The 26,422-nt window shown below is 38.4% G+C and overlaps 1 protein-coding gene across 3 annotated transcripts in view; it reads right to left on the reverse strand.

Annotated features, from left to right (window-relative positions):
* LOC120429225 (longitudinals lacking protein, isoforms F/I/K/T-like) overlaps window positions 1-26,422 on the reverse strand; it is a 63,377-nt gene that overhangs the window by 16,634 nt on the left and 20,321 nt on the right. For all 3 annotated transcript variants that reach the window (XM_039594437.2, XM_039594439.2, XM_039594438.2), the window contains exons 2-6: window positions 25,382-25,586; window positions 24,969-25,253; window positions 24,734-24,884; window positions 17,104-17,769; window positions 16,927-17,016 (exon numbers count right to left, since the gene is read on the reverse strand). In XM_039594437.2, the coding sequence (XP_039450371.1) occupies window positions 16,927-17,016; window positions 17,104-17,769; window positions 24,734-24,884; window positions 24,969-25,253; window positions 25,382-25,555 (1,366 nt within the window). In that variant the 5' untranslated portion in view covers window positions 25,556-25,586. The remainder of the gene's footprint in view (window positions 1-16,926; window positions 17,017-17,103; window positions 17,770-24,733; window positions 24,885-24,968; window positions 25,254-25,381; window positions 25,587-26,422) is intronic.

Below are 26,422 nucleotides of genomic sequence, written 5' to 3' on the forward strand. Positions count from 1 at the left end.
AATCAGTTTTCAAGTACTTTCATGTATTTATTTCCCAATAAAATATGTTGTTGCAGCAATTCGTATTTTTTTCCATACTAAAAATCCATATGGTACACTTGCCCCACCTGAACAAGATTTTTTAAAAGCTCTCAACAAAAATAACCAAAAGTTAAACTATACTTTGTAATAGGTGCATGTCATTGGTAGGGACACTACTGAAGGAAAAATAGCATTTTGATAAAATGAGCCTTAAAACGAACCCTAAGCCTTATTTTGTACTATCCAAATATTATAAGAAAACAAAGGTTTTGAAAAAAAAACTTCACTCAATCTTATGCCCCGTGGCGTTGACGTCGTTTTGGCGGTTATGTGGTAGTAGAATCAGCTAATTGCATTGCTAGCAACAATTCCTCATACTGTAAATATTCAAAATTGTAAAAATTACGGCCGTACGAGCGATTGTTCCTCTTGCCCCATATGGTCGTCTTGCCCCACCTTCCCCTAAGTACAAACAACACACCAAACCAAGCCTACTCCGGTGGAATCGCAGAAACTTGCAATAGAGACCACAAAAGAGCCGGGGGTCGTTAATGTGGATGGTGATTTTTTTTTTGATTTTTTGATCTTTTGAAGGATTCTTGTCTTCGGCAAAGTTGTAGGTATGGATACGGACTACACTGAAAAAAAAATGATGCAATTTGGTGATTTTTTATATAACTTTTTGTCACTAAAACTTGATTTGCAAAAAAAAATACACAATTTTTATGTTTTTTATTTTTTGATATGTTTTAGAGGACATCAAATGCCAACTTTTCAGAAATTTCCAGGTTATGCAAAAAATCTTTGACCGAGTTATGAATTTTTGAATCAATACTGAATTTTTTTTCAAAAAATCGAAATATTGGTCGCATAAATTTTTGAACCTCATTTTTCGATTTAAAATCAAATTTTCAATCAAAAAGTACTTTAGTAAAATTTTGATAAAGTGCACAGTTTTCAAGTTAAAGCCATTTTTAGGTGACTTTTTTGAAAATAGTCGCAGTGTTTCATTTTTTCTAATTAGTGCCCATGTTTGCCCACTTTTGAAAAAAATCTTTTATAAAAGCTGAGAAAATTCTCTATATTTTTCTTATTTGAACTTTGTTGATACGACCAGGGTTACCAGGCCAAAATTTGAAAAATCTGGCAAAGTATCGAATAAAAATCTGGAAAAATCTGGCAGTCGAAAATATAACATTTCTGAATGATGAAGTGGAGGTAGGATATGATTTAATTCATATCCCATAGATTCAGAATTGTATTGTTGTATGAACACTACGTGCTCAGATTCAACCCAAGTGGGTCCTGAAATTAAGCTTAAATTCATGATATTATTGTTCACTCGTTGTGAACAGCATATTTTTCTGAGTATAACCCCTTTCTACGACCGAAAAGGACTTAAATGGTTTTTTAAATCAATTTTGAAAAATTAACTTCGCGGCCCTTCTTGACAGAAAATCCAGACAGATCAATCGAAAAAATGACATAGACATAAGGCTTCAGGACCCTATTCTATGAATAATATCTGCGGTAAACTTTACATAGTATCCCTGGCCGCTTTTACGTACAATGGCGCACTACAAATGTTAATAAATGACAGGAAGAATGCTAGGCGTGATCAAACCTAAGGCTTCGCTAGATTTTGATTATAGATTAGATTATATTAGGGGAAATTTTCGTATGTTTGATAGGTAATCACTATTTAAACAACTTGATTTATCAAACGATCGATATTTATAATTTGTTTATTTATAACTCAATTCAGTGAAAACGCTTTTTATGAGCTTTAATTGAACGTCAAAGTGCTGATATGGCAACATTAGAGACACGATGGAGTTAGATGCTGTTTCCCTAGATGTAAATACCAAACATTATATTGAATGAATCTTTCTGATCTTGAAAACGGATTATATTTCAACATTGCAACATCTTTAACTTAACATTTTGATTCAATATTATGCATACGTCACTTAGCAAAATGTTATTAAAAGTACTATCTTTAACTTGCCAATCCGTAGTCATTCCGTTGATTTGTACACTAAATTCAAAAATATTTATCCTGTAAGAGGCATTTACATCATTCAATCATGCTGTTTTATTTATTCATGTTTAGCAAATCAAACTCATAGTAATACAAAATTTAAACCCTCCACTCATAATCATTTTACAAGAAACCACGATTCATTACAGCGTCCCAATGTTTCAACTTTAGCTGGCGAACGAAGTATTACGTTTAAAGGTGCTCAATTGTATAACTTTTTTTCAAACAAGTTTGGTGATTGCTTAAGCCTATCTATTTTCAAAAAACAGCTAATCAATTTCCTGTCTGAACCGGCTATACTAGAGAAACTTCTCAAATCCTACGATTTCCAGATTTATTAATTTCTTTTTTTTATTTCTTTTTTCTTGCTTCCATTTCGTAACTCAATTGAACTGATACTGTTGCTCTGCTTGTTTTTTTTTATCGTTGAATTATTTGATCCTGCTTTGCCTTTTCTTTCTTTTGTTCCTTTTCAGATGATTCAGCCAGGAGTGTAGGAGTCCAGCTCAACCGAGCTCCTCGCGAAGATGGAGCTCTGGGTCCAGCCGTGTTATTTGTATTTTGTTACTCATGTATTTATGTTTTGTATTATGTGTTTACAAAAAGAAGTAGGTTTTTGGTGCCACTGCTTTGGTGGCTTTTCCTGCCTTAAAAAAAGAAAATAAATTCAAAATTCAAATTCTTTAAAAATTATATTTTTAAAAGGTAATTCAGGATTCTTAATTTGTTGATCTGGAAATGATCAAGCAAGCTGTTCATGTGCAGAATCAATTAAATAATAGATAACATACTAGACTCTATTCGGCAATTCAATTTGTGATGCTTTGAAAGGCACAACAACTTAATCAGTGTCTTTAGAGAAACAGGAATAAAATTAATGTTTTTTGATCAATTATATAAAAAATAACAAAAAGGGCCCATTGCATCTACAATCGAACTTGGTAACTAAGATATATTTACATCTGTCTATGATGTATGATTCTGAAAAAATGTTTAGGGAATTCACGATCAACGTTTTGATGAAATTTTGGTTTGGTCCTTAAGCCATATGTTTTAGTGAACATTCATATATTTTTTTAGATTTTAGCTCAGATGTATTGGATAGCTGGGACCGTGGTGTAGGGGTAAGCGTGATTGCCTCTCACCCAGTCGGCCTGGGTTCGATTCCAGACGGTCCCGGTGGCATTTTTCGAGACGAGATTTGTCTGATCACGCCTTCCGTCGGAAGGGAAGTAAATGTTGGCCCCGGACTAACCTAAAAAAAAGGTTAGGTCGTTAGCTCAGCCCAGGTGTAGGAGTCGTCTCCCTGGGTCCTGTCTCGGTGGAGTCGCTGGTAGGCAGTTGGACTAACAATCCAAAGGTCGTCAGTTCGAATCCCGGGGTGGATGGAAGCTAAGGTGTAAAAAGAGGTTTGCAATTGCCTCAACAATCAAGCCTTCGGACACCTTGTTTCGAGTAGGAATCTCGCAATCGAGAACGCCAAGGCAATGCTGTAGAGCGAATAATTTGATTTTTTTGTATTGGATCAAAATGAGAGAGCAAAACATATTTTTACCGATAGAACCGACCCAGGATAGTCCCCCGAACAATCTCTGGCATACTGTACATTACACTGCCCATCATTGAAAAAAACTGCTATTATCCACTTTTATCAAAATCGAGATTTTTGCTCCAGGTGGTAGAAGATGCTCCAACGGCTAATAATATCCCATTACTCGATACTTGATTCGATATATGCCTTTTGCTAAGTTGTAGTTGTTGATAGAACAATATGTATCCCGCTTACTCCGATGGACAATGGCGTAACCTTTAAGGGGGAAGCACTCTATGTTTACATTTGTTTACTGCCGCTCAAATCAAGTCCGTCTCATATGTAATTTCGTCAATTTTGAGGTAATGATGCAGTTTGGTTCAAAATCATGTAAACTATCAGAAAACCCAATAAAATTAAGTACTTGGTTCTAGAAAACCGGAGAAAATCCACTTTTTCGTGAAATTCTAACACGTAGCCTTATGGGCGGAACAAACTTGACATGCGTTTCTCTCGGCTTGCTGTTTTTACATATGGGACGGACACGATTAGAGCGGCAGTATAGGACCTAACAAAAAAAATGTCCAGATTTGGTCTTCGTCACCAAGGCAGGTAAATATTTTCAAGCAGCTATGGGACGATTTTTTTCCCTTTTCCAGGTGCAGTCATGTGAAAGCAGACGTGCATCGGAACTCATTTCATTTAATTTTATTAGGGGATCATCCACAAACCACGTGGACACTTTTTTTGGTAATCTCAACCCCCCCCCCCCCCCTCGTGGACAATTGTCCATACAAAAAAAATCTTTTTTGTATGGAGCGTGGACAATCGCCATACCCCCCCCCCCCCCCCCTAAAGTGTCCACGTGGTTTATGGATGGTCCCTAGGTTGCTTTAACAATTACATTGCAAAGCAAAGTAATCCACTTTAACGACCCCCGGGTCTTTTGTGGTCTCTGTTGCAAGTTTCTGCTCATTTCTAGGCGTCCGAAGGTTATGTGTGGTGAGTCACCCAAAACCTCTTTTACGCAAATGGACCGACGTTTTACTTCCCCATCCGATAGAAGGCGTGGTCAGGCAAATTTCGTCTAAAAAATGCCACCGGGTCCGTCTGGGATTGAACCCAGGCCTTACTGGGGTTCACTAAACCACCGGACCCAACAATTACATTGGTGCAGTTTTTATCCTGAGCTGAGATATGGACTACCTTTCAACAGCTGATTTGTTCGACTTGGGGAGAGGGTTTACTAGTACTAAGGAGAACGAATTGGACAGAGAAGGAAAAGCCAATCGAGAAGCCAATCGTCGATCAACTCCATCTTCGCCATCCTATGGACGTCGTCAGTCGGGTGGAACTCAGTAGCACTTGACAGTTTTTTCAATGCCATGGTTTGGAAAAGGCGCCAATTATTTTTTTTTGTGAAGCAAGTATTTTTTTTTTATTGCACTATGAGGTGCTGAACGACCGATTCGCTGGTTTTAGCGATGAAGTGCTATTTCGTCGCTGTCGTGCGAACTTGTCGCACGTACATTTTAAGCCAAATTGAGTTAGGAACGCCATTTTGTGCAGCTCACAATGCCTCGCCTTTTGACCTTCACAGATCCTCAAAATTCGATTTCAATCCTGAGATATTCAATTAAAACCGAAAAAACTCCGTACATTTCTGCCACGTTTCATATGAAAGAAGTTTCAATCTTGTCGTGGTAACTTGACATACCCTGAAAATTGATGGCCAAAAGGATTTCGGGTCAGAATGCGCTTGACACAGGTAAAAGTTAGTATTAATTTCAATATTCATTTGTTGGTAATCAACATTGTATAGTGAAAAACGATAATTATGTGCATCGAGGTAAATATTGTTTTGTTTGTGTTTTGTTGTGCAGTTAGCGAAGATTCACTCTGCCGTTTTGCGCAGGCAATGATCTAAAAATGTGGTGAAGGTATATTGAGTGCCGATGCACTTTTGTTTGAAAGGCACAGCAAATTTGTACTGTCCACGAGCCTATGAGGCGAATTGGGACTTTAAAAAACCCAAGTCCTGTTCTTGACACGTTAGAATCGATAGCGGGCAAAGGGTGTAGCAGGACAAGGCTAATGATAAAGTTATTTATTTTTTTTCAAGGAATGTTCATGAGCGACAAATGAAACAAAAAATGTTCAGGAATCATTTGGACCCTTCTTAAGAGCCCTTGCACATTGATATGAAAATTTAATTTAAGGCTTTTTCAGAATGGTGCACCAGAGAGCATGAGGAGAGCAAAAGATCTTGAAGGCTGATTTTTTAAAGTGCCGTAACATAAATAACATAAATATTTGCCATGAAATTTTGTTTTAGTAAAGATAGAATTGTTGCCGGTACAGAAAAAAAGTTCCTTATCCTCACTGGTACACAACTCCAAATTTTAAAATTTTGCATGGATTCAATGTTGGTGGGCCAAAGTAAAGCTTTTCTAAAGATATTGGATCAAAATTTACCAATTTACTATTCTTAAAACAGATGAAAAGTTCTGGGCGTTAGAGGGTTAAAAATGATTAAGTAGGCAATATCGGGGCCGAATGGACATTTCGCCGAATTAAAAAAACGGTTTGAGAATACTTCTGTGAGTTTTTGCATTCTTTCAAACATGAATCGTTCTTTGTTTTAACTTTTGGTAATTTTGGTGTTTTTATATTTTTGTTTACCTTTAATTTTAATCCTTTTTTTAATTCGGCGAAATGTCCATTCGGCGAAACGTACCAGATCCGCAATATCGTGTAAACCCCTCAGCCAAAATAGCGATCCGCGTCGTTTGTGACAACCCTGCATCTGTGTCTTCAGAAAATATGAACAAATCCTTAACCTACCAAACACACATGGTGAAATCTGTTCATTCTGAAGATGACAATATTTTTTAATTTCTGAAACGTCCGAAAAATTGGAATCTCTACTTCAACATTCTTCATGATATTAAAATTTAATAGGCGTGAACTGCCCCTGATCACATAAATTTCCCACATAAATTTTCATCAATTTTGAGTTATTAATTATGCAGTTTGGCTGCTCTTTCAGGGAGCGTTTGGTACGGTATGTCCACGCATCCTTCCTCCCCTGTAGATTCTGTGAAATGTGATCTGTTCTCAGAATCCTCTCTGCGGTAATCACAACATAGTAGGGCTGGCCGCTTTAATTTTTGCAATACATTTTCGGATATTCTCGGATGTACTGTAATTATCAATAATGACAAGAAAAGTGCTTGGGGCGTAATCTAATCACAAGACTTTCCAGCATGCTTTCATCGGACTGGCTGCGTTTGTGTTAGATTAGATTAGATGCAGTTTGGCTGCTCTTTCAGAAAACATCCAGTACTTTGTTCTAGAAATCAGGAGGAAATTTAGATTTTAATTCGCCCAACATTCGAAAAATAGATTCTTATGTAAAATCGTCTGGGGAACACGATGGTGAAGTTTAATTCAAAATGTGATCGCATGTATATTGAGAAATTGCATGTAAAGTTTTCAATTGCGCAAAATGCATCAAAGTTTGATTGCAATCAAAAACCTGATGACGCCATTCAATTCAGCGCCCAATCTCCTTTAAAATAGCTGTCGAGTTTTGCTCTATCAAAAATCGCAAAACATTCCTATAAGAATCTCTCACTTGGACAATTTTGGGTGAGACTTGCGCCTCCTGCCGGCATCAGTCTCGTCGTTGCTCTCTGCGAGGCAAGGCCTGCTTCGATCGTGTTTCGCCTGAGTTGTCGTTTCGCGCGAGCGAGAAAAAGAAGGACAAGATCCGGTGACATAAAACCATGAAATATTCTATTTAAATGCCATTTATTTATCATTAGATCATTCTCGCTGAAAGTGGACCACTTATTTACACATTCGAAAGCTGAGACGATTTCACATAAAGGACCAATAAATCTAAGGTGTATGTTCCTCCTATCTTTTTAATCTAATTTTGATTCTGCGAGCGCTGCGCTTCTTTCGCATTTCGGGCACCCAAAATGTTGCAATTTGTTTGCCACATTTTAAGTTTTTGTCAAAAAATATAGGTGCTCACTTTTTAACTGATAGTTTATTGTCCAAGGATCAAAATGAACTTTCGATAATTCACCAATATTTATGTTTTCGGATTCTTCCAGGCAATTTAATGTCGAACATTTTTTTTACTTTTTTTGTAAAATGCTTACAATTGGGTGGACTTTTTTTCAGTAGAACTAATGAATGTAGCATGTAGGAAATTTCACCACGAACATTTTTCACTAAAAGAAAACGTAATTTCGATACTCTAGTGCCAAGATATTTTAGTTTTAGTGAGAAAAAAAAGTGCTTGAGACCGGCCCGTGGCTTAATGGCTACGGCCCCCGCCTCATAAGCGGAAGGTTCCGGGTTCGATTCCCGACCGGTCTCCTTGAAATAATTCGACTATAATTGAACTTTTAATATGAACAAAAAACGCAAGGAATCAGGTGGGATTCGAACTCACACCTTTGGATTGGTAATCAGATGCTCTAGCCACTCGGCCACCGAGGGGTTGACACCCCTTGAGTGAATTAATCCGTAGTGGTGAAATAATGTCACAAGGTCATTTACTATATAATACAACAATCCCTCTCCCAACGATTCCCCTACACACCACACACCATATTCTATAAATAACTCGAAGTGGTTGGTACGGTATGTCCTCACTTCTTCTTCTTCGCCTGATGATTCCATGAAATGTGGGTTCCGTTCATAGAATCTGTCTCTTGCGGTTAATGCAACGCAGTAGGCCGGGCCGCTTTAGTGAGTGTAATACATTTCGGGGTCTCTCGAAAGTACTGCAATCATTAATAATGACAAGAAAGAACTTGAGGCGTAATCTAACCATAAGTTATTCCCGGATGCTTTCTTCGGACTGGCTGCGCTTGTGTTCGATTAGATTAGATTAGATCAAATATTATTTCATTTGCGTTTATTCCCCATAGCCGCTTAGGGATCGGCAGCCGAAGCCGCTAACCACCGCGCCACGAGGCCTCTCAAAACAATCAGATGTTGAAAAAAACATTCTCCTTAAAAAAAACCCTTAAGTAAAATATCATTTAAAGGTGAGCGAAAGATGAAATATGACCGAATACACTAGCGATTAAAATTACAGCAAATTACTGCAAATAACTTTTGGGCGTGGCTCCAAATTTGACTGTTTATCTGAAATTTGATTCCAGATCCGAATTCAGCGACCAAAATAGCTTTAAGAAACCATTCTCTGGCCTCCAAAACATATGCCGCATGTAAATAATAGGCCGTGCTTGTTAATTCTGAGAAATTTGTAAAATTACGTTTTCTTTTAGAGAAAAATGTTCGTGGTGAAATTTCCTACATGCTACATTCAGTAGTTCTACTGAAAAAAAGTCCACCCAATTGTAAGTGAGCATTTTACAAAAAAAAAAAAGTTAAAAAAATGTTCGACATTAAATTGCCCGGAAGAACCCAAAAACATAAATATTGGTGAATTATCGAAAGTTCATTTTGATCCTTGGACAATAAACTATCATTTAAAAAGTGAGCACCTATATTTTTTGACAAAAACTTAAAATGTGGCAAGCAAATTGCAACATTTTGGGTGCCCGAAATGCGAACGGAGCGCTGCGCTCGTAGAATCAAAATTAGATTAAAAAAGATAGGAGGAACATACACCTTAGATTTGTTGGTCCTTTATGTGAAATCGTCTCAGCTTTCGAATGGATTTGTCAGTTTTTTCGACCGGCCTTGACTTTTAAAAATACTTTGGTTTTTTGTGCCTATAAAATGTATGGAACGTTATTTTTCTGACAAGTCCATTCAAAGCTCTGCTTATTTCCTTTCAAAAAAACCCCTTAACATCAAGGGTTCGTTGAAGTTTTGCAAAGTTATTAGCAATTTTGTAGACGCGCCTAAGTCAAAAAATTACCAATTTTAAAAAATGTTTTAGCTTCGTGGCGCCGAGGTGAGGACAAATTTAACCAACCAAACATGGTTTCATTCATAACTTAGTGGCGGCTATTGGAAAAAGTACATTGCTTTTGATTTTTGAGCACCTTGTGTAAATAGTGGTCCACTTTCAGCGAGAATTACTCATTACTGATCGCTGTTTTGCCTGATGGGATTGGAAGATTAAAGATGGTTCGGAATTGGAAATTTAAAGATAGTTCCCAACTGGTTCTTGCTCTATGTTTAGGCGGGGCCAGACGATGCCCAATGACCTCGGAATTGGGCCGCTAGGATCTCTGCCATTCTGAAATGGGTCATTGGAAGCAGCACGAGGGCTGACACAACCTAATACCCAGGACTGAGATAAGCTGTATCAGCATAACCCAAGTTTGATACAAATTATAAAAAACGTTACTTAATCCACCTTAAGGTGGCTGGTGCCTTCCTCGCATTCATGTTGTATTTTAGGTTGTATTTACAAATTAATTTAAGAGTTTTTTTTTATTTTTTTTTCATTTATTTTTTATAATTATTGATTTTACTTGAACAGCAATTTTCAATTATTTTTTTTACCAACTCTCCAAAATAAAGGAGAAAAGTCTCATGAGTTATAAAAAAAAGTTTAAAAGTTCGTGTAAATCTTTGTCGAGACAAAATGATGCAGCAACATAATCAATACAGATTTTTTTTTTCCAGAAGAGACGCAGACACTGCTTAAGCAAAGTGGCAACCGGGCGATACGCATGCAAGGGGGTGTGGCTGCCAATCAATCCCCCGCGTGGTCGGACCAAAATCCCTACACATGCTGCCCGACTCTCGCGCGTGAGCAAAAAGATCCGGCCTTTGAGGTTATGCAAAAATCACCCTTTTTTGTAGCTACAAAAAAACGTTTTCTTGGCATAACTTTAAAAGTACTTCACTAAACAGAATAAAATTTAATAGGGTCTTAGGGGACCCCAAAACGAACAGAATAAGGCGGATCCGGCCAAAATCGGTTCAGCCAGTTCTGAGATAATCGTGTGGAAAAAAAATCATGTCTACACACATCCCCACAGACATTTGTTCAGAATTTGATTCTGAGTCGATAGGTATACGTGAAGGTATATCTAGGAGGTGTATTTAAGAAGTTCATTTTTCGAGTGATTTTATAGCCTTGCCTCAGTGAGGTGAGGAAGGCAAAAAGCAAAGCAATCCACTTTAACGACCCCCGGGTCTTTGGTGGTCTCTGTTGCAAGTTTCTGCTCATTTCTAGGCGTCCGAAGGTTATGTGTGGTGAGTCACTCATGACCTCTATTACGCAAATGGACCGACGTTTTACTTCCCCATCCGATAGAAGGCCAGGAGGATAAGGCGGGAATCGAACCCGCGCCCCATCCCAAGTAGCACACTTTGTTCGCCAAAAGATTTCCGAACTTGTTGTTGAACTCATTTACTATGTTTTCCCAACGTCCCTGAGAACTCTTGAACGCTGGAAAAGCGCACGTTTTTCTGTTGTTGAACATCTCTTAACCCGTTAGAAATGTGCGTGTTTAATTAAGTTTTACCAGCGCACGTCCTACTTGCATAGAGAACATTTGTTAAACATGCCATAAGAACTCTTGACTATAAGATTCTGAACCGGGTTGGATAACGTCGTTATAACCGTTTAACAACATTCTGCCTTTAAGATTCATAAGGGAGTTAGGCAAACGTTTTGATAACCGTTTAAGTACATATCTTGAGTTTCGAAAAGGACCTATAAACTATTGTCTTTCATATGTTTATGGGACCTATTCAAAAAAAAAAAAAAACGGATATCGTGGCAGACAAGAATGTGAAAGAGGTTTTTCATAAAATATCCAAGGTGTTCGCTTAAAAGTTTTTTTTTTCTTAATTTAATCCTTTATTTGTGAGTAATGTCGCTTTACGATACTTCAACTACCAGTTTTTTGTAATATATTGGTTTGGACAGGGATACGTCATTTATGAATTCCGTAGTAACAGTTCAATAGAGTGAATCTGCATTTGTAAACAAACAGTCTATCCCTTTTGCTCAAGTGACAGTTCACGTCAAGTAAGAGGGGGATAGACTGCTTGATTACAAACGCAGATTCGCCCTATTGAACTGTTACTACGGAATTATAAGAATATGAATGATGGGTAATAAAAAATATCAACCATAAAAAATCATTCAATTTCCTAATTATGCCTTTGGAGATTTTTTTCAAGTATGTTTGAGTGCTAATTAACATCGCTTGCTACTACTACTCTGCTACTGCTGCTGGTTCCCGGTGCTGCATTTTCCTCAGGACAAGTATCGAACCCAAGATCACTCCAAATGTCAAGTCCGGGCTTCGTCTGCTGCTATCCACGAGGAATTATGTTGGATGAAACGTCAATAAGAAGTCTGCGGTTATCTATGTTTTACCAAGTTCACTAACAGTTTGCCAAAACTTCTTTTGTACATAAGCTGTTTCTATTTTTAGAACTATCTGTGCTTGTTTCGTCAATATGTTCTTGCTCGGTTTTTAAAACGCGAACTACACATAAACAACTTGTTTACGTGAAATCCCTTCCGAAGCCAGGGGTCAATTCTTCTATGTTATCATGTCTAGCAAACTGAAATGGAACATCATGCCTGCAAATGTCATTTTGCTTTTCGAGTTCTGCAAGCATGTTCCATTTGAGTCAGAATAAACTTCAAAATGAATTATTCGTAATCTGTTACTAGATTTGGCATTTGTGTTACACAACCATGTTGAACAATAGGTTTTTGATCAAAATGAAAACAATTGACCAAATTTGATGACACTTGTTCAATAATTAACGTATAAAAACGCTTGTGCAGCAATTGTTCAACAGAAAAATGAATAGCGATGTTTTACTTGCTACTTGGGATAGCAACTTAGGAATCGGCAGCCGAAGCCGCTAACCACCGCGCCACGAGGCCCTACAAATTACTTTCCCATAATTTCGCTGCAGGACAGCGGGTATTGGATTGGACCACACACACACACATTTGCGCCGACATTAGTGTAGTGGTTAGCGTGGTTGTCTCTCACAAGAGTTGGCCTGGTTACAATCCTAGTTAGCTCCGTTGAGACAAGATTTTTCGCGAGTTTAGGTCGTTTGGTCAGTCTAGATATACCTACGAGAAAGGCATACCTGCTTGGGTATAGTCGCTGATCCGCAGTTGGAATCTCTCGGTAGATAGGAGCTAAGCATGCCTCGATTGGACAGCTAGTTTTCAATAGAGTATGCTGTATTGGAAATGTCAGTACTACAGAGAATAGAAACTGAAAGCGAACCTCAAAACGATTGTTCCACTTTCAACATTTTACTAAAAACTTATTTTATAAAGCCATTGCAATTATTTTTTAAACTTTATGTCAATTGACCATGTTCCATTGGAAAATTGTTTTCGGTATATGTTGCACAAATTATAACTTTAGCATAACTTTCACATTGAGCGCATATTTTGATTATTTTTTTACCACACTATCGTGTTCCTGAGAAATTTTGCATAGGTTCTCCGTTCATTGCGTTAAATGTTATATTTTTAGTTGACGAGACATTAAATTTAGAATGTTAGTTCTCAGTTGAAAGGTTCTCAAAATCTCTCCAAATCGGCTAAATTCTAATAAAAAAACGAATTGAAAAAAAATATAGTTTAGTAAGTATTTACGCATATTCCGTCTTTTACCGATCTGTGTCCCAAAATTTAAAATTTGTAAAAAGGTAAACAAAAAACGTAACCTTGGTGCCTTCCTCTGATTTATATATATTCTATAGAGTGATTCAGTGATTCAAACCCCCTATTGTGTCCACATGGTTTATGAATCGCCTCTGACGTGATCGCAACACCAAACAGGTCCTAAGGCTGGTACAAATATTTTTAAATGTTTTTGTCACCCCCCCCCCCCCCCCCCCCTTCAAAATTGGCCCGAAAAATCAGGGGGCAAAAAAAATATTTTTACAATAAACTTCAAAATTTCAATGAAAATTCAAGTGCAACCAGCTGAAATCAAATTAAAATACATTCTCCTGCGTTTAAAATCATTTTTAGCATGTATGGGTTTATTAAAAAATCTTTAAGATTTTTTGAAAATTTTCGACGCAAAACCTTTTTTTTCGATTTTTTTTTGTTTTTGTCAGATCTTAGATTTTTTGAAAACTAATGATTGCAAAACAACTGAACTAGTGTAAAATGCATTTTAAAACACTTTTTTTTCATTTAAATGTGAAGACTATGGCTTGTTATTTAAATTTTTATATTTTTTTATTTTTTTGCCCCCTCCTTGACCTCGGCCAGGGCCGAGGGACAAAAACTTTTTTAAATATTTGCATCGGCCTAATATAATAAAAATAAGTGATGATTAAAACAAACGACTGCCTACAGACTTTTTGTCAAGATTGTACATACACTGCCGTGGGGAATTAGATTGAGGTTATGTAAATTCAGAGCATTTTTTAAACTGCTTGCAATTTTAGATAGGTAAGTCAGATCTCGAAAATTCTTAATCCACAAGAAAGGTAATTTCAGAACATTTTTAAAAATATGTAATATGGCAGGTTTCCATTAAAAAAAACCGCCTTTTTTTTGCAAATTGTGATATTTATATGCAGCAGTTTTTTAAGCATAACTTTTGATGTGCTTTACTAAATCTTATAAATTTCAATAGGGACTGATGGGACCCCTAGACAAATCGAATGAGGCCAATACGGTCGAAATCGACTCAGTCAGTGACGAGATATTCCGGTGACATTGATTCGGTACAAATGTCAAATACACAGGCATTTGCTGAGCCCACACAAATGACAAAAAAAAATTGTACCAGCCTAAGCTGTGTATGCACTTCGGAAGGAATCGGTCAAGAAAAATTTTAAATGAGCAGCAGCGGCAGCGAAAGCAAGCCAGAGAGGGTGAAGAAAAGCCCCAAGAAAACGCTCCCTCTCCTTTGTTCTGCTGTTCGTAAAGCTGTTTCTTGACCCCTTTCCTTCCGATCTCCATACTAGCCTCTAACTAGCAAAAAACAAATTACTTTGTGGGTCGATCCCTATTTAGCATGTTTACATGGTTAAGTTTGCAATTAATCTAAAATTAGAATTTTCCATAGCACAAAAAATACATTTTAGGTAGAAAAAAAAACATAAAAGATGAATTTCATAATTTAACAATCGAAAAGTAGCGTGTTTTGGCCTCTCTCTAACAAGTGTCTTGGCAAAGTGTGAAACTACTAACGGATTAATTTTTCGATATTTTTCTCAAAAAATGATTTTAAACAAAAAACTTAGAATGTCAAAATGTTTTCCTCGAAAGATAAGATGACGTAGTTTACAGAAATACTTACATGATTGACTTCAGTCAAACAAATTAACAACACAGTGAAAAGCTCCGATGAATGAGGAACACCACTTTTTCGTGAACCGCACTTGAACTTCAAAAGTCGTAACACATACCCGAGTAAAATTTAAAAAAGTGGATAGAATTATAACGACAAATGTTAATTCAAATTTAAGACTGCGATTCTTCGACACTATCTCGATCACTCTTCACTTGGTTCACTAATCACTGCTGAAACCAAATTGGGGTTAAAGTTGTAAATGCGATAAAATTGAAAAAAAATCCTTAAAACTAACCTAAATCTAACAATCTTCCTTCGCAACGATACATTTGCCAAGGAAGTATACTTACATCGCGTCGTTATGACCGTTACAAAAACGTTACACACTCAACACACCCAACATCAGCACAGCGTTGCCCTGGTCAAGGATCACTTTCTAGCAGCAGCAGCGTCAACATTTTTGAAATCGCCGAAAGTCTTGATCCCTGCTGCGAGCGTCCCCGAAAGTAAACACCGAAGGTGGCACGCTAGCTGGGATGGGCGTGGGTGAGTATTTTCAACGTCAATTTACCTCACTGTGAATTACTTAAAAAACACAGCTACATGCACCAAACATCCGGACAGTCGTCCGGATCCGGAACCGCTCTTCTGGGAGGAGCGTTGAAAGGCCCGGAACACTTGCTGAAACACTTGACAGAGACAGGTGGGGAAAGGAATCGAACCGCGACGATTTTCTCGTTTCTTACAAATTGAAAAGGGGCAACGCGTGCATTTGCGATTCTATTGACAAACTTAAAAGAAACTCTTTAGCGTTTTGGTATCGGCTGTCTGACTCGAAAAAGTATCTATTTTTGAATTGTATCACGAGTTATGCATTTCATGTGGGAATAGAAAACGAGATGATTTCTTCCTTTTCTCTAACTAATTGCATAAAAGGAGTGATAATGTACTATGCTTTGGTTTTTTCTTAAATGATTGATGGTGTGTTAGGAAAACATGCGAACAAAATAGCTGAGGTGGGGAAATTAATATAAATCGAGGGAGGGGAAATACAACTAAGCGATACGATCATGTCAAACTGAAGATAGATAACAAAACGAAATAGTACTGGTATGTTTAGAAACAAAGGTAAAAAGTTATATTCAAAAAACAATATTTCCATCCCGAACAACTCAACCACCTTTGTATGTATGTGTATGTGTGTGTTCGTGCGTGCGTTAAAAATGACTGATTCTCATTGAAACAAGACTAAAATCACACACGCACGTCTTTAATCTCTGGCTGGCGGCAGCGCACACGGTCTCGTTTATATCACAATCATCCAAAACCAAACTAAGACTATAGAAATGCTTTGGACCGTGTGTGTCACCTCGTGTTTGTAAAGCTAGTTAAAGTAATCGAAAATAAAAACAAATGAAAAAAAAATGCTACACAATCACCAATGAAAAACTAAAATGATACAGAGTTAGCAATAGCTAGAAAAACTAAACAATTACAATGAGAAAAAATAACCAACTGCAAAATAAAATTCGACCTCTGCTGGAGACGCCACAAAACGAGGATCATTACTTTAGAAAAAAAACGCTAACCGAAACATAAATTCAACGCACAGAGATGGGTTGGTTATTTTTCCTCACTTTTGTTTCTCTTTACTTATTTTTACTTCATTCGATTTTGCAAATCATTAGAAAGACAAAAAACCGTTAAAGACGTACGATCCATAAAACTATCGAGAGAAAGAGCTTGTCAACGTACTTTATGTTGCCTAGTTATTGCGAGAGTAGTTTGCATCACCATCATCATCATCGCCGGCATTGGGGATTCTACGAGCGGGGCCCCTTCTCATAAACTTATTATTTTTATTGCGTACGTGCATGAAAGAATTCAGGGTGGGACGCGAGCAAATCTCGGCATTGCGCGCGCATGCTCAATTCAAGAGTGAAACTTGTCGCGTGCTCGCGAACCCAGCAATTTCCTATAGTTTTCATCTGCGCAACGCTGCGCGCTTTATTTATCGCTCTTTGGCCTCCCGAACGTTTTGTGCATCGTAACTGTCAGTGTAGGGAAAATGAGCTTACCTTGTGCGTCTCGATGTGGTCCTCCGACAGCGTCCTGAGCTGCCATAAACGCTTCGTTTTGCTCACGTTCCATTTGCCATTGTGCATAACCTAAGATGAAAAGCGGAGAAGAGAAACGCAATAAAGTAGATTAGTCGCTGGGTTTGTCTCCTTGAGGAGTGGGTTGTAACAACCTACCTTGACTAGATCCTTCTCCGTGGCTCGGTCCGGCCTGATCCAAATCGTCCAGCAACTCTTCCTCGTCCAGCGTTAGGTCTTCGACGTTTTCATCCTGTCCGTCGTCGTACTCATTTTTTGGTTCAATCATCAGCTCGGATTGGTTAATTGACTTGCCATCTTCGCCATCGCCACCTTGTGCTTGCCGTCGTTTGCTTTGGGGTTCATCCAGTTCATTGTCCGAATCATCGTCGCCGTGTCCGTCACCATGTTCCGTTTCGCTCAGTTCCTCGTCTTCTTCCGTGTCTTGTGCCTTTTGTAGTTGTTGCTGCTGCTGCTGTTGCGTGCTGGTCGGGAGGTGTTGCTTGACAAGCTGCAGCTTCAGCGCTTCCGCAACCTGCTGCTGTTGAACGGATTCAGTCTTTTTGATGGCAGCTGATGCTGCAGCAGCGACAGCGGAGGCGGTGGCCGCCAGCACATTCGCACTGGTTACGGCAGACGCGGCGGATGTTGCGGCGACGACGGCGGCGGCCGTCGACGACGACGACGACAGGGAGGTAGCGGCGTTGTTGATAGCGGGGACACTAGCCACGATCGCGGACGAGCCGGACGTCAGAGCCAGAGCTTGCGGTTGCAGGGAAGAGTGCATTGAATGTGATGAGGAATTTGAATGCTGGTCATGATTATCTGGAGAACGGGAGAGCAAACAAAAATAATTTAACATTTTGCCATTGTTTGTTTGTAATTTATATGTACTGAGGTTGGGCTTTGATCCTGCGAAAAGCTTTCATGTATCCCCTTTGAAACAAACTCTTAACAAATGTGTGACATTAGCCTGTCCCATTTTGAGGTCATGTCGAGGAATTTCAGGTGCTCACTTCTTAAATGATAGATTATGATGTTAGGAACAATGTTTTCTTAGACAAGAAAAAATAATAAAATACTTTCTCGCACCCCCTAGTCGATTTACTAAAAAAAGTCACTTTTTTGAACAAATTTTCTAAAATCGCTTGGAATCAATACAAAAACTGCTTCGATCAGGTGTGTATTATCTTCAAACGATAGGTTTTTGTCCATAGATTAAGATGCACTATCAATATTGGACCAAAATTTAAGTTTTTGGACTCTCCCAGGCGGATTTGTGTCGAAAAAATCGCATTTTTTCGAAACTTTTTTCAGAAATGTTCATTTAATTTAGGGTAGCCTATTTTTCCCAGTGAAACCAATGCATGCAGCTTGTAGGAAATTTCATGGCGAACATTTTTCCTTCTGAGAAAATCCAATTTCGACACTCCAGAGCCGAGATATTTGTGTTTTAGTGAGGAAAAAAGAGGCAATTTTCAAAATTTCTCAAAATTCAGAAGCAAGGCCTACTAATTACACGATGTAGCAAGCATATGTCTCAAAGGTCAGGGTATGCTTTTTTATAGTAATTTTGGCCGCCGAATCCGAATCTGAAATCAAATTTCGTGTAAACAGTGATGTTTTGGAGCTACACCCTTTTGGAATGTTATTTGCGTGTTTAAGAGGCAGTTTTTGTAAATATTGCTCGGTTTGTTCTAGAGGTCGTATCGAGGTGCTCCGATTTGGATGAAACTTTCAGCGTTTGTTTGTCTATACATGAGATGAACTCATGCCAAATATGAGCCTCTACGACAAAGGGAAGTGGGGTAAAACGGGCATTGAAGTTCGAGGTCCAAAAAACATAAAAAATCTTATAATTGCTCGCATTTTAGTAAAACTTCATCAATTCCAACTCACCGGCTCCGTGGCTTAATGGTTACAGCTTCTGCCTTACAAGCAGAAGGTTCAGGGATCAAATCCCGGTCGGTACCTTTAAAATTTTGAATCAGAAATTTGAACTTTGAATATGAACAAAAACGAAAATGAATCAGGTGGGATTCGAACTCACCCCTTTGGATTGGTGGTCTGGGACGCTAAGCAGTCGGCCATCAAAAGGTTTTACACTCTAGCAGTGAAATGATCCGTAGTGTTGAAACATGTTACCTTATCATAATAAATACGCGCTGATCCCTGATTTGCCTGACGGGATTGGAAGTCTAAATATAGATCGAGTTTCTTCAGATGCTTGCTTCTATGTTCAGGCGGGGGCCGAACAATGCCAGCGACCTCGGAATTGGACCGCAAGGAGCTCTGTCATTCTGAAACGGGTCGTTGGAAGCAGCGCGAGGGCTATCACCACCTAATACCCGGGACTGAGATAAGTTGTATCAGCATTCGGCATATACAAAGTCTGATGCAAATTATACTTTCCCATAATATCGCTTACTGACACACACACACACACCCCTCTCTCTCTCCTCTCCTCTCCTATTCAGAGCCGCGAGAGCGGCGCCGCGAGCGACTCTTACCACGATAATGCGGAGAAGTGTCGTGTGTTGGGTGAGATAGTAGAGGGGGATGTAGAGTCTTCTCTATCTCTATCTATTCTCACACTCTGCATGGGGATGTTTGTTTTAGGGGGATCTCTCAATGCGAAGGGAGTGATTGGAACAGACACACACCATACACACGGTAGAGAGTTCTTATCGACGCAACTCAGATACGAATTAGCACGCGCTATATCTCCCAACAGCGCGAGATGGTGCGTGTGTGATTAGCGAGCACATATAGCGAGAGCTCTCTCTCCATTACTAGAGGCAGTGAGAGATTTCTCAGTTATATCCTATGACTAGAGGAGCTGATGAGATGAAGTATCGGAAGCAAACGATTACTGAACATAAAGGTGGGAATTGAGATGGTTTGGGAAAAAAAGATTTGTTTTTAGTTTGGTTATTTTATTTAGGGTATTAGGTGGGTGGGAAGGTGGAATGTAGATAGGGGGTGGAGATAGGGGGGATGTGGATTTGAAGAGTTTTGGATTTAGGATTGGAAAGGGGGTAAAATAGGAAAGGGGGAGTGTGGAGATGTGGGGGATGTGGGATGAGATGGTGTTATTTATTTAGAGGTTTGGGGATGAATTTGAGTGATAAGAGTGTAGTAAGAGTGTTATTTAAGTGATTGTGGGTATTTTTAGGAAGAGGTTTATAGATTTGTTATGGAATTTTGGGGTGAGAATTTTATGATAGGGGGTATAGTTTGGGGTGGGATTGGAGGTGGATGAGGAATTTTGGTAGTGTTTTTTGATGTAAAGGTAAGGGGTGTATGTGGAGGGAGTATGAGGGTTTGGTGTGAAGGGATTCGGTTTTTTGTGTAGTGTGTTTATGGAATTAAATTTTGTAATAAATAAAACTAATATATAGCGGCGAGGGAGGGGAGAATGGGTTGTTAGTATTGGGAAAATTGTTAGAATGTGATTATTAAGATAAATGAATGTTGTGGTTTAATAGTAAAATTTGGCATACACTAAATTAAATATGAAATTTATGTATAATAGTGAGTAAAAATGAGATTTTTTCGTAACAAAGCCGCCAGGAGTGGACAAAAAATAAATTTTGGAATAGTGGATTGTGATGAGGAATTGATATGTATAATAAAAGTGAGTTGTTGTGTATAAAAAACATGATAGAAAAAGTGTTTTGTAGGGATTCATTAAGAGATGTTAGTATATTGTTGTGAAAAAAAAGTGAATGTTTTTTAGTAAATTGACTAGGGGGTGCGAGAAAGTATTTTATTATTTTTTCTTGTCTAAGAAAACATTGTTCCTAACATCATAATCTATCATTTAAGAAGTGAGCACCTGAAATTCCTCGACATGACCTCAAAATGGGACAGGCTAGTGTGACATGTTACACCCAAGGTTCAATTTATCCAACATAATCAAGGGACCATTCATAAACCACACGGATACTTTATTTAATTTCAAATCACCCAAAGTAATGGAAAATCGACTTCTCCATTAACCCTACACCTTAATTAAAGATCCTCTGTAATTACTGTAAGATATAAGATAAATGTTATAACGAAAGTAGACTCCGTCCTAACCTGGTCCCAGCACCGAAAAGGAACATAAGCTTAGGAATCATCCATAAACTACGTGAACACTCTCCCACCCTTTGTAAACAATTGTCCATACAAAAATAATCTTTTTTGAATGGAGCGCGAAGAAGGGCTCGTGCATAAACCTAAAATATCAAAAATAACTTAAAACTTTTTTTGATGCACTTTTCGAGGGTGCGGGGCAGAATGGGCCACCTTAGAAAACAATCTATTTCATCTAATACAACGTTGAAGGGCGATAAGAAATGACTTACATAAAGTTGGACCACTTCGTTTCGTTTTCGTTTTACGGAGCAAGATGGGGGAGCAAGGGTAGTGGCCGAACTAGTATTGCATACAAAATGAACATCACCGGAAGATATAGGGGATCGGGAGGGGGGAAGTTGAAAGAAAATTAGTGTAGGTGTGAGTAGTAAGAACTTGGATGACTTGAGCAGTTACGTTAATCTAAGTCTAATCTAGTCTAATCAACTAAGAACAAGCTAAAATGCCTTTTTCTGCATTGATAATCATATTTAACATGTTTGGACTCGTTTAAAAATATTTTGAACTTTTATGAAATTACATCGCAAAAACTTTTTTTCTCGTAAAAATAAAATTTTTGTCAGTACTTTGAAATTTTGGAAATCAATGATTGCAAAACAACTGGACAGGTGTATTATGCATTTTAAAACACTTTTTTCATTCAATTCGAAAACTAACTAACTTGAATCAACAACCTTAACTAAACTGTCTAAAAGTAACTTGAATCTCAAATTCCAAAAATTTTAATCACAAAGCCAAACATTCCTATACCTAGTTTTTAAACCTGTCTTGCCGCCCTAAAAACAAAAAACATAAATTAACTGTTCATATTTTACAAGTTGAACACTTTTTTTCGTGCCTTCCATTTTATTAGGACACACAAGCTTTGCAAACAGGAGCGTATCCCTGTCATACCTTATGTAAACTGTTATTTGAGTGGAAATGTTAGGCTCCATTTGATCGTCAAACCTCTAGTAGATCCTCGATTCGCAACAATGTTCGATACAACCATAATCCGAAAACCGTTAGTTCAACAGATCAACGAATTTTGTCCGATATCATTACATTACAATTGCACAACAATTGCAACTAACTTTAACTTCAAATAGATTTGAAAAGGATACAGATTTATTTTGAATGCTAATGCTAAGGAACAACACAATTGTACTATCCTGAAGTCCCAACCTACAACCCACATTGTGATAGTGAAAAAGTTACAGAAGCAGTGGTGTCTTTTGCAATTGTGATATTTTCTTTATCGGAGAACTACCCAGTTCACGGAGACAGCTAACCGGTCAACGCTTAAGCCCACTAGGATCAAATCATGCCCCTTGACTTTACAAGGTCCAGGGACTTCCATAAAGTTAGACCACTTATATAAAAAAAAACGTTAACAAAAACAAACTTTTTTGAAAAAAGTGTTAATATGTTGAAACTAGACACTATTTTTTACAAATAAGCATTAACACAACTAAAAAATCAAGTAACGTTGCATTAAACGTGATTTGTGAAGCTACCAGGAGTGAAATTATCCATTTAACTCAAATTTCATAACTTTTGAAAAAGGAAAAGGGTGGTCCATTCTGCCCCAAGTGGATTTTATTTTAACACTTCCACCACCAAGCCTCTAAATGATTTGAAGGTTAGGTTATTGTTTGTTTACCTTGAGAATAGCTCTATGTAACATTCGAGGCATTGATCAGACTATTTCAACCTATCTACGTTTTCAGAAAACTTATTTAAGAACCTTAAAATAAACATACTTTGTGTAGTTATGTAAAGAAATTTACATTTTTGCACATAATTCATTCACGTTCAAATTTTGTGAAGAATTATTTATTACCTTATTGAAAAATAATATATAATGAAGTAAAAAAAAGGAGTTCAAGGTTATTTCACGATCATGGTTTTGTGCCCTAATGTGTGGCTCAAATTATGCGTAGAACGGATGTAAACGGATCCAGTCAGAATTTATCGCCTCTTTAAATCTTGGTACAGTTAAAAGTCATTGAAAAACAAAAAAGGTAATTCATACAAATGCGATTTTTCGACCGTTTTTTGTGTTTCTACGCATAATTGTCCCGTAAGTTCATTTTCACGCTTTAAGTCCTTTATCATCCCAGTTAGCAGTTAATCACTCTTATTAGTAAACCTCTTGCTATACAACAGCTAAACTGCCGTTCTACGCATAATTGACCCATGTCAGTTTTGGACGATTTTGACTTTATGACATTTTTAAGTTTAGTTTGATGTGTACTTTAAGAAAAACACATAAAATCTGGTACTTTGTTCGGAAACTCATTAAAAATAACATCAAGTCTGTTTGTCCCATCGTTAAACTTCTACGCATAATTGTCCCACCAAGTATTTTCTTACACGGAATCATTAGTTTTACGAAGCATTATGTCTTCGTTACCTGCTGTATAGCAAAAGAATCACAAATAAGGATGATAAACAGCTAAATGGGGCGATTAGGGACACATAGGGCGAATAGGAACCCACGGGACAATTATGCGTAGAAACGCAGAAATCGGTCGAAAAATTTCAATCGCGTTTTTCTCAGTTGCACTTTTTTGAACATGGGACAATTATGCGTAGAACGGCAGTAAACATGACACATTTGACAGCTCGTGTGCACTGTTTACATGGTCTTCGTCGATTGTCGACAAATTTCCCAGAACAAAATCGACGACCGCATCGAACTGTGCTAAGTCCATGTAAACAGTGCACTTCTTTCTAACCTCCAAATCGAGTCGGCGTAGAACCTAATACTTCGTAAAACTAATGATTTCGTGAAAGAAAATACTTGGTGGGACAATTATGCGTAGAAGTTCAACGATGGGACAAACAGACTTGGTGTTGTTTTTGATGAGTTTCCTAACAAAGCACTGGATTTTATGGATTTTTCTTAAAGTATACATCAAATTAAACTTAAAAATGTCAAAAAGTCAGAATCGACAAAAAATGACATGGGACAATTATGCTTAGAACGGCAGTAAAAGCACTAGAAAAAAATCAAGATATGTTCACAAAAATACTACAAAATTTTAATATTTAATTTAATAAATTTTGACAAATGGTTTACCTAAATCGGTAACTTACCGATTTTTCAACTACCGAATTCGGTAAAAAAAACTAATTGTGTATGACGAAGTTGTAGTTGTTAATTCATTTATTTCTGGCAGCTTTAACCTTCTTGGTCATTCGCTGCCCTTATACAGTGAAACCTCTTTTTACGCGGTGGCGTTACGCTTTTTATTTCGTCGATTTCTCTTAATGGTACAATATTTCTGCATGCTTCAAAAAGCGTTTTGTAGATCTGAACAAAACCTACAAACTGCTTTTTAAAGATTGCAAAATATTTCGTTGTTCCTGAGAAATCGACGAAATAAAAAGCGTAACGCCACCGCGTAAAAAGAGGTTTCACTGCATATGACCTAATCTTGAAAAAATGTATGCGTTCGAAAATGTTTAGCATTTTAGTCCTAGTTGTTATGTTAATTGGAATGTTTTTTTTTCCTTTTGTTTGCTTTTTTCCCATCAGTAGTGAATCCGGCCCTGCCACTGCCCTTAGTAATTGGAGCAGAAGGATGTGAACCCCAACTTTACTCGCAGGATCATTGCCGGTACTCAGCGTAGAACCCGATATAAACACAGTAAAACTTACCCGTTAGGTTGTTGGTGTCGACGCTTCCTCGTCGAATTTTCTTCCGCTTCCGTGATGTGGGACTAGTAGAACCTTCTCGCGATCCGGACAGGTCCGAATCATGCAATTCCGATTTCAAAGGCCTTTTGTTCTCGATCGTCAAACCTGAAGCCTGTGTTGAAGATCGAGACAAAAAAGGGAATGAAAGTTTTTGTGAAATTGTGAAATCGACGTCGGGGGTGTTTTGCTGCTCTACCTTATTCACAGGTACGGGTGGCGGCAACGTCTTTGCCGCTGCAGTTTCACTCTGCTGCTGCTTCTGCTGCGATGGTGGTGCTGCCGACGACGAGGACGAGCCCCGATTATCGGACAAACCCTTGATCTGCAGGGACTCGGCCGCCTTCAGAAGCGCAGCCAGCTGATCCTGTGAAATGTTTACCTCGCCACGGTACATGTAGTCCATCATGGCGCGGAGCTCTTGAAATTTTACATCTTTGAGTATGAAGATGGGGTGCTTGTCGTACTGCTGGGAAAGCAGAGCCTGGGAGAAAAATATAGTGAAAATTCCTTTCGTGAGCAACGATATTTCTAGCTGACATAGGAAACCCATGGAGCATTGGTGGTTTTGAAAAACTAATTTAGATTTCACAGCATTGTTTTGGTTCTTACCGCGAAATACGGACTACAGGCCGAGAGGACCACCTTGTGTGCTTTTAGGAATTTGCCCTCCGCCGCCAGTGTGCAATCCACTAGTGTTCCATTTTCCAACAAAGTGTCGAACACGGATATGAGTGTGCTCTGGTGATTGTTCCATCGAAGACAGAACTGCTGATCATCATCCATTGTGTTGTGTCGTATTTTATCTTTGCTGGTTCTGAAAATCGAGAGAAAGTTGGAGAAGATAAGCGTACGCAAAAATTAGTCGTGAGAAAAGTGTTTTACATAGAGTGTTATGCGAAGTAGGCCAATTGAACAAACGAAAACTATGGATACAGATCATGCCAAACCCACAGCAAAGTGGCTCGGGTGGCACGTCGATGGAATGGATCAACAGTAGCAAACTGATTACTTCAAGTTGAACTGTCGGTTTTGGTGTAATTGTTTAAAAATGTCCCATAATCCCATTGTAAAAGATAACAAAGTCTATTCAATGTTATCATGTGTTATCATTTCTATGCCACCCGATTAGGTTCCGGAAGAGCAAGGCAAAACTTGAAGCATTACCAATCCAGAGGTCGCCGGTGTATTCGAGAACTTTTTTTGCACATTTGTGTTAATGTGGCGTTCACATAAAATCATCACAGGGGTAAACAACCTCTTGACACAATTTCCTCTTCCATCGAAAGAGGGATCTCGCCGGACGGCCTGGAACGTCACATTTTCACCTTGAGAACGCACCACTGCTACCACCTCCGACTCCAGACATGACGAGGAGCAAATGTATTAACCCTTCAGGTCCGCGAAGCCCCAAAACACGTCATCCGGGCGTTATTAATCCGCCACAGAGGGTACACTGCACCCCCTGGTTTTGGTTTTTACACATTCCTCGAACAGAAGGAGGAAGCAGCGAACATCGGGACACTTGGGCAGACAAGAGAGGGCCAGTCGGCGGCAGTGGAAAGCGCGGGAGCAGCCCTCACCAACACTGACAAAAAGAAACATTACAGCCGTGTACCCGCGCGAGGAGAGCACAACACAGATGGAGACAGC

This window comes from Culex pipiens, unplaced genomic scaffold (genome assembly GCF_016801865.2).
Source record: "Culex pipiens pallens isolate TS unplaced genomic scaffold, TS_CPP_V2 Cpp_Un0003, whole genome shotgun sequence".
In the NCBI taxonomy this organism is placed as follows: domain Eukaryota; kingdom Metazoa; phylum Arthropoda; class Insecta; order Diptera; family Culicidae; genus Culex; species Culex pipiens.